General features: G+C 48.7%; 1 protein-coding gene across 1 annotated transcript in view; it reads left to right on the top strand.

Moving 5' to 3' along the window:
• The window catches only part of Scn11a (sodium voltage-gated channel alpha subunit 11), a 58,558-nt gene that overhangs the window by 19,895 nt on the left and 25,612 nt on the right, over positions 1 to 13,051 (top strand). The window contains exons 11-16 of the mRNA XM_051202369.1: positions 2,089 to 2,218; positions 3,547 to 3,785; positions 5,508 to 5,699; positions 7,183 to 7,539; positions 11,050 to 11,451; positions 12,806 to 12,919. Coding sequence (XP_051058326.1) covers positions 2,089 to 2,218; positions 3,547 to 3,785; positions 5,508 to 5,699; positions 7,183 to 7,539; positions 11,050 to 11,451; positions 12,806 to 12,919 — 1,434 coding nt within the window. The remainder of the gene's footprint in view (positions 1 to 2,088; positions 2,219 to 3,546; positions 3,786 to 5,507; positions 5,700 to 7,182; positions 7,540 to 11,049; positions 11,452 to 12,805; positions 12,920 to 13,051) is intronic.

Genomic DNA, 13,051 nt, shown 5'->3' with positions numbered 1-13,051 from the left:
TTGCCTCATGAGCTGACTGAGAATCTAAAAAGCATGTTTTGAACTCAGACCATTTCTCTATGGATCGTGACATTTGAGGACCAGCAGATCGCATACAACAACCAGTGATAACCGGTTACGACGGGTCACTTTCAACAGCCAAGCCTGCTCCAGACCATGTTCCAGGGGCTCTTTGGTGGTCTGTCTACCTCCAGTATCATTTCCTGAAGAAGGTGCACTCCAAACCACACCACCTGCAGCGGGCACCGGCCAACAGCAAGGGGCCAGTTCTTTTCCACAGCAATGCCTGAACACATAGCACACAACCAACCCTGCAAAAGTTAAAGGAATAAGCATCGAAGTTTTGTCTCATCTGCTATGCCCACCTGATCTCACCTACTTTCCAGGTGTCTTACGCACCTTGACAACTTTTGCTTCCTCAGCCAGCAGGATGCAGAGAGGCGTTCTGAGAGTCCATGGAACCCCAAAGCGGGGATTTGAAGGCTGTTTGGATAAACAAACTTAGTTCTTGTTGGCAAAAACATGTTGATTGTAATGGCTGCTATTTTGATTAATGAAGGTATGTTCGAGCCTAGTTATAATGATTTAAAGCTCATGGTCTGAAGCTGAAATTTCCTTTTCAACAAGCTAAACACACTGAAGAGAGGGGATTGGAGGAGACTAGAGGAAACCAATTAAGACGTTGCCACAGTAACCCCAAGCAAGCGATGGCAGCAGCTTGTGTGAGGGCTAGAGCAGTGTGTAACTTTTCCTGGGAAAATAAAACATCTCCTCATCCAGGTAGGGCATCGGCGACAGACCCAAGAAAGAATTCCACCCAAGCCTAGCTCGCTGAGCCAATGATTTTACTGGAGTTTCTTATAGGCACAATGGGGGACTAGAAGATACCTGTATCATTGAAAAGCCCTCCTCAGTGTGGGTGATGACTCACAAAAGTTGTATCCCCAGAAGTCTATATACAACTCTGTCCAGCTCAGCCAGACTCTGCTCTCTTCAGGAACTGTCTACAGCTTTTACAATCTCACAGAAGCAGGGCAGGTCAGGAAAATGGCTCAGGGGTAAGGGAATGTGCTCCTAAGCCCCACAACCTGAATTTAATCCTTGAGACCCCTATGGTGGGGCGGAAGGAGAGAGCCAGTTCCTTCCAGCTGTCCTCTGACCTCTACTCATGTGCTATGACACATGCACTTGCAAAATAAATAAAATGTTTTTAAAACCTTGTGACTTGGCCTTGTGGGTCTTTGAATTTTCCAGATCTCTTGAATCTTGGGGGTTTCCTTAGCTTCCTGAGTCCGAGGAGCCTCCCTCCTTCTTCTGGGAGGGAGTGTTTGAATTCATAGGAAATAGGTAAAAATAAGGATGAAGCTGACCCACAGAAGGTGATGCCTGGTGAATGAGTTGGACAGGAGTGGGCTCCATGCTTTTGGCCTATTGAGTTGGTGACTTGTTGGGACAAGGAAGGACATACTTTAAGGGTGGAAAAGATGGACAGTTTGGATATGTAAGTACTGAGGTGCTCATGGGACATCCCAGCATCCCAGCAAAGATACTGAGTGATACACAGAGTTGAGATACGGTTGACGCTCAATAGTAAAATTCTTCTTTTTTTTTAATTATGCAAACGTTCTTATCATTAAGGTAGAGAATATTTTGTCTGCTCTTTGTTGAAAGTGACTAAAACATCATACATGAGGCCAGACTCCAGAAATATACGCATATAAGGACATCAAATGACAAAATCCCCCCCCCCCCCCCCCCCGTTTTCTGAGACAGGGTTTCTCTGTATTGCTTTGGAGCCTGTCCTGGAACTCTCTCTGTAGACCATGCTGGCCTCGAATTCACAGAGATCTGCCTGCCTGTGCCTCCTGAGGGCTGGGCTTAAAGGCATGTGCCACCAATGCCTGGCTCAAATCCCCTTTCTCTGGCTTGTTCCACATCGCCAAAGAAAATTGCACATCTAACATGTTGTGAAGACACAGTGAGCCGCTCCGTACAACCGCTCAGCATCTTCATTCGGCATCTCTATGAAATCTGGGGAGCATCAGCTCCTGCCTTGAGAAGGCCCACTATGCTTTCTATCTCTTTCAGCCTCAGCTTCTTGAGCAAACCAAACGGCTGTCCCAGAACTTGCCGGTGGACCTCTTCGATGAGCACATAGACCCCTTCCACCGGCAGAGGGCGCTGAGCGCAGTCAGCATCCTGACCATCACCATGCAAGGTAAGTTCCCCATTGGAGCGAAAGCCCGGCTTCTGTGAGTTCTTTCGGTCCCTCCAGAAGCCCCCCACGGAGGAGGCTTTTTGGGAACTTACGCACTGCGCCATACTGCAAAGAGAGACGTCCCATGCCTCAGGAACCTGCCAGCCAAGTGGTTCGAGTGGCCCGCGCCTTCCTGAGAGTGGGTGGAGCTTGGCTAGAGGGCTTAGCCTTGCGGCAGGCTGGGCAGCCTCAGGAGGTCTGAATGACAACAGCCAAAGGAAAAGCACTCAAGACCTTGCCAGGAAGTGGCAGTTCTCAAAGTCAGAGCCAGGAATCTGGTGTGGGCCAAAGAAGACCCAATAGTCAAGCCAGCACCCTCTGATTAAGAGAGAGCAGTGGGGCCCAGATAAAGGATAGGTACTGGGCACCGGGGAAAGCTGGGAGGGCTTGGACCCAGCAAACCAGGGGTGCAGGGCCGGACCTGCATTTGTTGCCTTTTTTCCCCCCTGTTTTCTTTTTCATGTTAGCAACAAAATAACCTAACAAAGGCCACCCAAGGAGGAAAGGGAGGAAGGTCTATTTGGGAATCACAGTTTGAAATGCTCCATCGTGATGGGAGGACATGGAGACAGGAGTGGAAGAAACTAGTCACACTGTGATTGCAGTCAAGAAGAAGAGGGAGGGAGGGGGGAGGGGTGGGGGGAGGGAGAGAGAGGGAGGGAGAGGGGGAGAGTAAAAGAGGGAGAGAGAGGAAGAGAGAGGGAGAGAGAGAGGGAGAGGGGGGAGAGAGAGAGGGAGAGAGGGAGAGAGCGAGAGCTGCTGGTGTTCTTGCTTTTTTGTTTATTTGTTTAATCCAAGCCTCTGCCATGAAATGGTGCCTTCTCCATCTAAGGTAGGTCTTCTCACCTCCATTAATCCAGGGAATTTCTGCACAGAGGTGCTCAGAGGTTCATCCCCGTGGTATTTCTAGATCCTGCCAAACTGGCAGTGGACATTAACCACCACGTACCTACCCTCACCTCACCTTTCCTTCTCCTAAATTCTGACCACCGCTTGTGCAGCCACAGCCACCACCATGTATGTGCTCTCTGAAGAAAGCTGAGCCTATGTGTGCTTCCCCTGTCTCTCTCGGGGGCTCTGCATCCATGTCTGACCTACTCGACTTTGCAGCATGCTAGCTGTAAGCAGACATCGTCTCCTCTGTGCTGGGCTCTGAAGGAAAACCTTTTCTATTCAAGTGTCCTGACAACTGGCAAAAATCCCGGGGGGGGGGGGGAGGCAAACGCAGGCAGAGAGTGGCCAGGCTGGGTGGGAGCAAACACCTTACCCACCCTTCCATTCTCTTCCAGAACAAGAAAAGTCCCAGGAACCTTGTCTCCCGTGTGGGAAAAACTTGGCATATAAATACCTGGTGTGGGACTGCAGCCCTCAGTGGCTGTGCGTAAAGAAGGTCCTACGGGCCGTGATGACCGACCCCTTTACCGAGCTGGCCATCACCATCTGTATCATAATCAACACGGTCTTCCTGGCCATGGAACACCACAACATGGATGACACGTTCATAAATCTACTGAAAATAGGAAACTGGGTAATCTCTGGCTCTTGCAAGGCATAAAGAATAGGAAACTGGGTAATCTCTGGCTCTTGCAAGGCATAAAGAATAGGAAACTGGGTAATCTCTGGCTCTTGCAAGGCATAAAGAATAGGAAACTGGGTAATCTCTGGCTCTTGCAAGGCATAAAGAATAGGAAACTGGGTAATCTCTGGCTCTTGCAAGGCATAAAGAATAGGAAACTGGGTAATCTCTGGCTCTTGCAAGGCATAAAGAATAGGAAACTGGGTAATCTCTGGCTCTTGCAAGGCATAAAGAATAGGAAACTGGGTAATCTCTGGCTCTTGCAAGGCATAAAGAATAGGAAACTGGGTAATCTCTGGCTCTTGCAAGGCATAAAGAATTTTGAACGGTACCTCTGGTGGTAGTGCAGGCATTTTTGGTAACATCACCCAAGCTGCAGCCTCGGGCCTGCACATGGGATAAAGGGGAAAGGAGACTTTGGATCAGAGTTGGTGCACACATCACCCCTATGGTTTCCCACCGGCCCCAGTTTAACCTTCTAGCACGTTAAGTCCGTTTAGTCCCATAGAAGCCGGAGTAGAGGATCCTAGCAACATTCTGCGCATTTGAGAAAGCTGAGTCGATGTTGACCAGGCCTGGGGGTATAGCTGAGCTGGTAGAGCCTGCATGAAATCCTAGGCTCTATCCCCAGCATCCCCAGCACCATATAAATTAGGTGGTGATGCAAGCCTGTGACTCCAGCACTGAGAAGGCGGACGCAAGGGGACCATACATTCAAGGCCATCTTCAGTCACATAGCAAATTCAGTGCTAGCCTGGGCTACGTGACACTCTGTCTCACTACGTCCTCCCCCCTCCCCAAGAGAAAAGAATGTGAGCCATCTCCAGAGATCTGCAGTCCTGTGTTCCTGGGGACACGGTTATCATGAAACAGTTGAGCTTTGGTAAAATCTCAGCAAAGACGAACCAGGCTTGGCAGATATGGGAAGGGTCACGCTCCCCAGAGAGTGCATTGATTGTTTGTGCGGGGAGAGTAGGGCGGGCCCTTCCTGAGTGTGTGTCACTGATTCTCACGGAACAGATTGAGTCTCAGTAAAAATGGAAAATTGAAGACAGGGAGGAAGCTGAAGGTTGAGCAATTGCTCGCTTTCATTCGTGGCTCCTGTGGGAGGCATCTTTTCTTCCTCAGGGGAAAGGGAGACTCTGCTGTATCAGATGCCACACACAATTAGTCAGGGGCTGCTCTACTCTAATTAGCTAATGGATTAATGGACTGAAAACCTTACCAGAATACCCAATCTTCCCCTTGTAAAGTTTCTTTCTTTCTTTTTTCTAACTGAAAAAGCAACACGTACTTAAAAATTTTTTAGAATAAGGAAACTCTCTTGTTTTAGGTATTTTCTTGGGGTGGGGGCTAGCAATCGAGAGCCAGGAGGAACGAGGGAGGGAGGCAGGGGAGGAGGATGAACAAGAAGAGTATTAAGGCGAGCATGTGTCAAAATGTCATCATCAAACCCATTGCTTTGTATGATAACTAAAGAAATTAATGAAAACAGTTTAAAGCAGGAACGTAGCTACAGGCAGAACATGGGGTCTCGGGCACAGCCACGCCCCAGCAGTCAAATGCCCTGCTTTTAGAGCCTCCGGGCAGGCTGCAGCTGTGGAAGTGTGGTGAGCTGGGGCGGCCGAGTCTCCAAAGCAAGCTAGCGTCCACGCCTCCCTTGTCCAATCGCAGGTTTTCACTGGGGTTTTCATAGCCGAGATGTGTCTGAAGATCATCGCACTGGACCCTTACCACTACTTCCGCCACGGCTGGAACATCTTTGACAGCATCGTGGCCCTCCTGAGTCTTGCGGATGTACTTTACAACAACCTGTCGGATAAGAGCACCCGTTCAAATCGCTCCTTCTTGGCTTCCTTCAGGGTGGTAAGGCGCTTTCTTCCGTTTCATTTTTCCGTCTTATATGTACTTTTACTGTGCGTGTGCGTGCATGCGGTGGTGCGCAAGTGGAAATCAAAGATCAGTTTGCCGGAGTTGATGAGGCTCTGCTGCCCTGCAGATCCTGGGGCTCAAATTCAGTTGTAAGACTTGGCAAGAAGTGACTTTATCCACTGAGCCATTTCACCTGTCTGTTTCCCTCCCGTCCCCTGCCCTCCCCTCCCACCTCCCCAGTTTTCTTCCTTACCCCCCCCTCCTTTCTTTCTGAGACAGGGTTATCGTTTGTCTTTGAGGGAAGCCAGGGCAGGAAGCCACCCACAGTGTCAGGTTGGAAACCATGGAGGATGCTATTTACTGGCTGTGTAGCTCACAGGCCCATGCTAATCTAGTTTCCTGACACTGCACAGACCCACCTGTGTAGGGCTGATGCCGCCCACAGAGGACTGGGCTGATCTAACCTGGACAGCCCTTCAGTGGAGACTCCCTCAGATAACAGCTGAGCCCAACAAGGACAGTCATCATATGTGTGTCCCTTTCTCTGCAAATAAATGAATAAATGTAATTTTAAAAAGATTTAAGTACATGTTAGGCAGCACATGTACTAAAAAAGATTCAAATAGGAGCTGGAGAGATGACTCAGTGATTAACAGCACTGGTTGTTCTTCTGGAGGACCTAGGTTCAATTCCCAGCACCCACATGGTGGCTCATTGTCTGTAACTCCAGTCCTAGGGGACCTGACTCCCTCTTCTGGCTTCCTCCAATACTACACACATACAGGCAAAGCACCTGTACATATAAAATAAAAAGATGAAGAGAGATCTTTAAATAAAAAATTAGAGGTTTGCACAGGAAGCTGGTAACTATGCACCACATGGATGTGGCCAGCTTTGAAAGACCTGATCGATGGTTGGGGAATGTCACTTGCTTTCTGGATGATGAGCTAGCTTCCTGAATGTGTGGACACAGCTCTGGATGATGAGCTCCCTGGATGTGTGAGCATAGCTCTGGATGATGAGCTCTCTGGATGTGTGGGCACAGCTCTGGATGATGAGCTCCCTGGATGTGTGAGCATAGCTCTGGATGATGAGCTCTCTGGATGTGTGGGCACAGCTCTGGATGATGAGCTCCATGGATGTGTGAGCATAACTCTGGATGATGAGCTTCCTGAATGTGTGGACACAGCTCTGGATGATGAGCTCCCTGGATGTGTGAGCATAGCTCTGGATGATGAGCTCTCTGGATGTGTGGGCACAGCTCTGGATGATGAGCTCTCTGGATGTGTGGGCACAGCTCTGGATGATGAGCTCCCTGGATGTGTGAGCATAGCTCTGGATGATGAGCTGGCTTCCTGAATGTGTGGGCACAGCTCTGGATGATGAGCTCCCTGGATGTGTGAGCATAACTCTGGATGATGAGCTCCCTGGATGTGTGAGCATAACTTTCCTTCCCTTTTGTTATCTGTTTTCACAGCTGAGGGTCTTCAAGTTAGCCAAATCCTGGCCCACTTTAAACACTCTCATTAAGATCATCGGCCACTCCGTGGGTGCGCTGGGAAACCTGACTGTGGTCCTGACCATTGTGGTCTTCATATTCTCAGTTGTTGGCATGCAGCTTTTCGGCAGTAAGTTCAACAAGATGGCCTGTACCACACAGGAGCAGCGAAGGCGGCGTTGGCACATGGGGGATTTCTATCACTCCTTCCTGGTGGTGTTCCGCATCCTCTGCGGGGAATGGATCGAGAACATGTGGGAATGTATGCAGGAGATGGACGGCTCTCCGCTGTGTGTCATCGTCTTTGTGTTGGTCATGGTGATAGGAAAACTTGTGGTGAGTCGCTGAGATTTCCTTTCCACTCGGGACGTTTTGATCATTTTCATCTTCCTCGCCCAGCTCAGCACTTTTCTTTTCTTTCTTTCTTTTAACCCATCAAGTCAAGTTGGCACAGCTCATATTCTTGTCTGTGTGGCCTTCACTGAAGTGTGGTTAATTTCGCAGGAGCAGCTGTCAATTGCAAATATCTCCTTGGGTAAGGGTGGGTTCACCTCCCCTTCCCCTTTCCAGGCTGGGATTTGGGTTCAGCGTGGGCTTGCACAGGTTTGTGCGCACTGTCCTAACTGCGGTGAGTTCACCTGTGCAGCTGCCCTGCTGTGGCTCAGTGGTTAGCACACGGGCTGCTCCTCTAGAGGACCTGGGTTCAATCCCCAGCACCCAGATGGCAGCTAAGAGTCGTCTGGAACTCAGTTCCAGGGGATCTGATGTCGGACCCCCTCGGGCATTCAGCAAGCAGCTGGTGAACAGACACAAGCAAGGAAAACACTCATACACATAAAAACTGGAAAAAAAGTCCTTTTGAATTTGACCCGAGAAAGGCACAGGCACGAGACAAAATCTCATTAACAGATGGGTCATGTGTGTCATGTTGTTTACTGGCCGTGCCTGTTCGGGGATATCCCTGACGCTTGTAAGAAATCATGCTCTCTTGGTCAGTGATTGACTAACCCAGTGGTTCTTAACCTCCATAATGCTCAGATCCCTTGAAACAGTTGCTCGTGCTGTGGTGATCCCCACCATAAATTATTTCATTGCTACTTCATAGCTGTAACTGTGCTACTGTCATGAATCGTAATGTAAACGTTTGATATGCAGGTGTCTGACATTCGACCCCCATAGGGGTCATGACCCACAGGTTAAGAACCACTGGACTGAGGAAAGGCTGCAGGACTTGGTTTGGTGGTAAGATGTAAAGAGGGTCCACCGGGAAATATGGGAATGGCTTTTCATCCTTAAAAACACCCGCTCACATGGCAAAATGCTTGATGGCCAAGCCCAAGGACCTAAATTCCATCCCAGAATAAGTGAGGAACCCCATGTGGTGGCTGGCAATTCCATGCAGTGCAATGGCAGCATGGGGACAGGCCACCCCTGAGAGTTGCTGCCTGGCCAGCCTGGCCTACCTGTGAGCACCAGGCCAGGGAGAGGCACTGGCTCAAATAGTCAAAACATCAGGAAGATGGCTCCAGACCAACAAAGTCTGAGTTTGACCTCTGGTCTGTGCACCCCCTTCACAACACATGAGCAGGCGCGTGTGCACACGGGCACACGGGCACACACACACACACACACACACACACACACAGAGCATGGTTTCACCCCGCCGATGACTTTGGGCTCTCTGGCTCGATAGGGATGGTGATTTTTGCCTATGGATGTGGCCTCTTAAAAGGAAAGGCCACTGGATTCATTTGCTCCTGGGCAGAACAGAGTCCTCAGTGGCTGTCTTCCCTGTTGCGTATTCATGCGCGCATTCCAATAAATACTAATTACCCCTCCATGAGCTCTTAAGGATTCGCCTACATTTGGCCCGGCAGACACACAACAGGGCTATGCCACTGTGGTATTGTGTTCTGCCCGGGTGTGTATGGATCCAGCAGTCCAGTCTCTGACCACATGAGAGAGCTCAGCCAATCGCCCTTTCCTTTTAAGAGGTCATGTCTGCAGACAAAAAGCACCACCCCTATTGGGCCTGAGGTCATGGGTGGGGTGAATACCCACTATATACACACATGCACACACACATACATATGCATATACACATGCTTACACACACACATACACACATACATATGCACACATAGGCATACACACATGTACACACATGCACGTACCCACATACATTCATACATACATATGCACATACACACAGGCATACACATACACACATGCATATACACATACACACAGGCATACACAGACACACATACATATACATACACACACAATGGTCCCCTCTCTGGGTCTTCCCATGACTGTAATTCCTAGAAGCGTCATGTAATAATGTGACCCAGTCTGTCTGTAGGTTATAGCGGCCCTTGTTCTTTCTTCGGAGAGCTCACACTGTTGGGTTTCCTTACTGTGCAAGCAGCTTGAGTCTTTTCCTACAGCTAGCACTTAGATATCAACGGAGAGGCCAATTAGATGCATATTAATGAAGATACAAGGAGATAAAGGATCCTTGGGCTTGAAACTTCAGAACCAAGTTGGGGTCATGGGGCAGATGTAAGTCACTGTCTGCACGGGTAGCTTTATCCTGGGTGTCTGTAAATGGACTGCACGGCTGGTAAGCCACACAAGGTAAAGGATAGCCGGACATCGCCAACAGGAATTGGAAGAGAACCTTGAGAAAGGATCTGTGGACAGTGTGATGCTTGAGACGATGCAGGGGGAACATTCGAGCAGAGGTCCAGGGAGAGGAATCCTCCTGGCGAAGCTGGAGATCTACAACTAGATACATTCATACCCTCAAAGCACTTCTCAGCCTAGGGGAGTTCACAGCCACCTGAAGCTCCAGCTGCAGGGGACCTGACGCCTTCTGGGCTCTGTAAGCACATTGCTCACACAGACAGACAGACAGACAGACAGACAGACAGACAGACACACACACACACACACACACACACAGACAAAGACACAGGAGTAAAGAATAAAAATAAATCTTAGGTTAAAAAACTAGTGTACAAAACAATGTATTCAATTGTGACATTTACATACATAAGTTCTTTTTTCTTATTTTCATGTGTATATGGTGTGTCATGATTTTGTGCATGCTCACATGTGAATGGGCACCTGTGTATGTGGGCACACGTGTATGCCCAGGTGTGTGAGTGTGTTGGAAGGGGGTGTGTAGGGCCCTGAGGCGAGGTCGGAAATCATCCTTTGATGCAGGACCTCTCAGTCAAAGGCAGAGCTCACAGATACGGTTGTTCTGTCTGGCCAGCGTGCTCAGAGCTTCCCTAGCTGTCTCTGGGGCTGGATTTGTGCCCACCCAGCATTATTTCTGGGCATTTGAACTCTTATTGCCGAGACTTCTTCCTAACCCACAAGATTTGCTCTTGTTGACCACTTCCGGGCCCTCCCCTCCCCCTTCCTGCTGTACCTTCCCGCCCCACGTCACAATGTATCCTATTATTAACTCCGTCCTTTAAAAAAACTCTCCCTCATCTTGTAGTTTCCTTTCTATTTCATGACTGCTACCCACACTCACACTCACACTCACACACACACACACTCATCCACACAACCTTAAAAGTGGAGTTAGTTTGTCTTTCCATGTCCGGGTTCTCTCAGTGTAATAGTTTCCGGATGCACCGTTTCCTGTTTGCACCCTTTAAGTTGCATTTGCTATGTGTCTTGTCCCTGTTCTTTCCTCGTCTTCATCTTGTTTTGCTGGGAGGGAGCAGGAAGTCTCATTTGATTAGAATTTGAGTCTTGGGGGAAAGGTGGTTCTAGAACCTCTAAGCACCTCTTCCTTTGCTAAATTTCCCTTATTACCCACCCCAGGTGCTTAACCTCTTCATTGCCTTGCTGCTCAATTCCTTCAGCAACGAGGAGAGGGATGGGAGCCCCGAAGGCGAGACCAGGAAAACTAAAGTGCAGCTGGCTCTGGACCGGTTCCGTCGGGCCTTTTCCTTCGTGGGGCATACTCTGCAGGATTTTTGTTGCAAGAAATGCAGGAGGCAAAACTCACCAAAGCCAAAAGAGATACCGGGAAGTCTTGATAGTGAGAATAAAGACAGTATTCCCCTGGATACAAAGCCCTGGAGGGAATTTGACTCACTGAGGACTTGGGACACCGGGCACGATGGGGCTCGCTTGGCCCCACTTGCAGAAGAAGAGGATGACATTGAATGTTACGGTGAACTTAGGGTCCCGTCCATCTTACAAGCCGGTGTCAAAGTTCAGGTATGGAAGTTCGGCACATCGGATTAGATGTGGCCGAAACAGGCAGTCATCACCGAACACTTGTCACCCATTATACTCTAGGCATTGTTCAGGGATATTCGGTTATAAAATGTGTATGCTTTTTGACACAGCAGACTAATCCCAGGAGGGGTTCAAATGAGTACTGTGTTTGCAGCCTCATACCCTCGTCAGAAAATCCCTCCCAGGTTAACTAACCGGCAGCTTGGGTTTCAGCTGATTCCGAAATACTCAGGTTGATAACCAGGGTTAGATGTCACATCTCAGATGCCCTTGCGGACTCCACATTCTTTTTAGATGTCTTTGCAGATCTCCACACCAAGCCTTCCATTTTTACGAAGTGGCCTTTTTGTATTTTCCTTTTTGCGTTTCCTAGTTTCTTAGCTTCCTTCTCTTTTGCTCCGGTCTAAGGCAGAAGGTTCTTTCTAACTCACAGTTCAAGGTACAGTTCACCACGCTGGTGCTGTCAAGGCAGCAGGAGCTTGAGGCAGCTGCTCACGCCACATTCGCAGTCAGCAGGCAGAGAGCCACCCTGCCACTGCTTGGCTTCCCTCCCTGTTACACAGTTCAGGGTCCCAGCTAGGGGATGGCGCCACCCACAGTGGGCCGTTTTCAATTATTCTTCATTTTTCTTACTCTTCACTGTCTATAGGGTAATTGTAAATTTTACTTTTTACCAACTGCTGCTACCAATTGCAGCAACACATACCAGTATTGTTCATTAAATGATTTATTAGTTCGCTATTGAGTTGTACAGACACATGTTAAAATACATTACACTCCATATTGTGGTTCATGGATAAAAGGTTTGGACCTGAGTTCAGATCCCCAGTGCACACACTAAAACAAGCAAATGAAAACAGGCATGATGGCAAGTGCCTGTCATTTGAGCACTGGGGAGAGGGGGACAGGGGACCCCTTCCTCTTGTGGACCAGCCAGTTTAGCCAATTGGTGAGCTCTGGGTTCAGTAAGCAACTCTGTCTCAAAAACAGGGTGATAAAATGATTCAGAAAGACATCAGGCCTCTACATGTACACACACACACACACACACACACACACACACACACACACACACACGAGAGTCTCTATCTCTCATTCCCCTCCAATCCACAGGGATAGTTTACCTCTGAGTAAATTGGATTGGATGAGTCTTGTACTGGAATCATACTGTTTTGATTAAGTAACTTTACAATACATTCCTGTTTCTGTTTTGAAAGTAATTTCCCCAGTAAACTTCCATGTTGAGTTTTTCAGGAGTAGCAATCAAGCTCTCTTCATGTCCAGTGAACTTCCCAGAGAAATATTAACTCCACTCTGGGCTTCTGTGTGTCAGACCTGTGATGTCCCCCTGGAGACCAAGCATCCCACCAGCCCAGATGACCAAGGTGTGGAAACTGAGGTGTTCTCGGAAGAAGATCCCCATTTAACCATACAGAGTGCTCGAAAGGTAATGTTCCCAGGGTGTGGTTGGGAGCAGCATGCGACTCCTCCACACAGTGCTCCAGAATAGCCTTGTGGAACAATATCAGAGCAAATGAAGACATGATTGCTAACATTGAGTCTCAAACAAAGGTGTAAG

Source organism: Phodopus roborovskii, unplaced genomic scaffold (genome assembly GCF_943737965.1).
Source record: "Phodopus roborovskii unplaced genomic scaffold, PHOROB, whole genome shotgun sequence".
NCBI lineage: Eukaryota > Metazoa > Chordata > Mammalia > Rodentia > Cricetidae > Phodopus > Phodopus roborovskii.
This window is presented reverse-complemented; position numbering and strand designations above follow the sequence as displayed.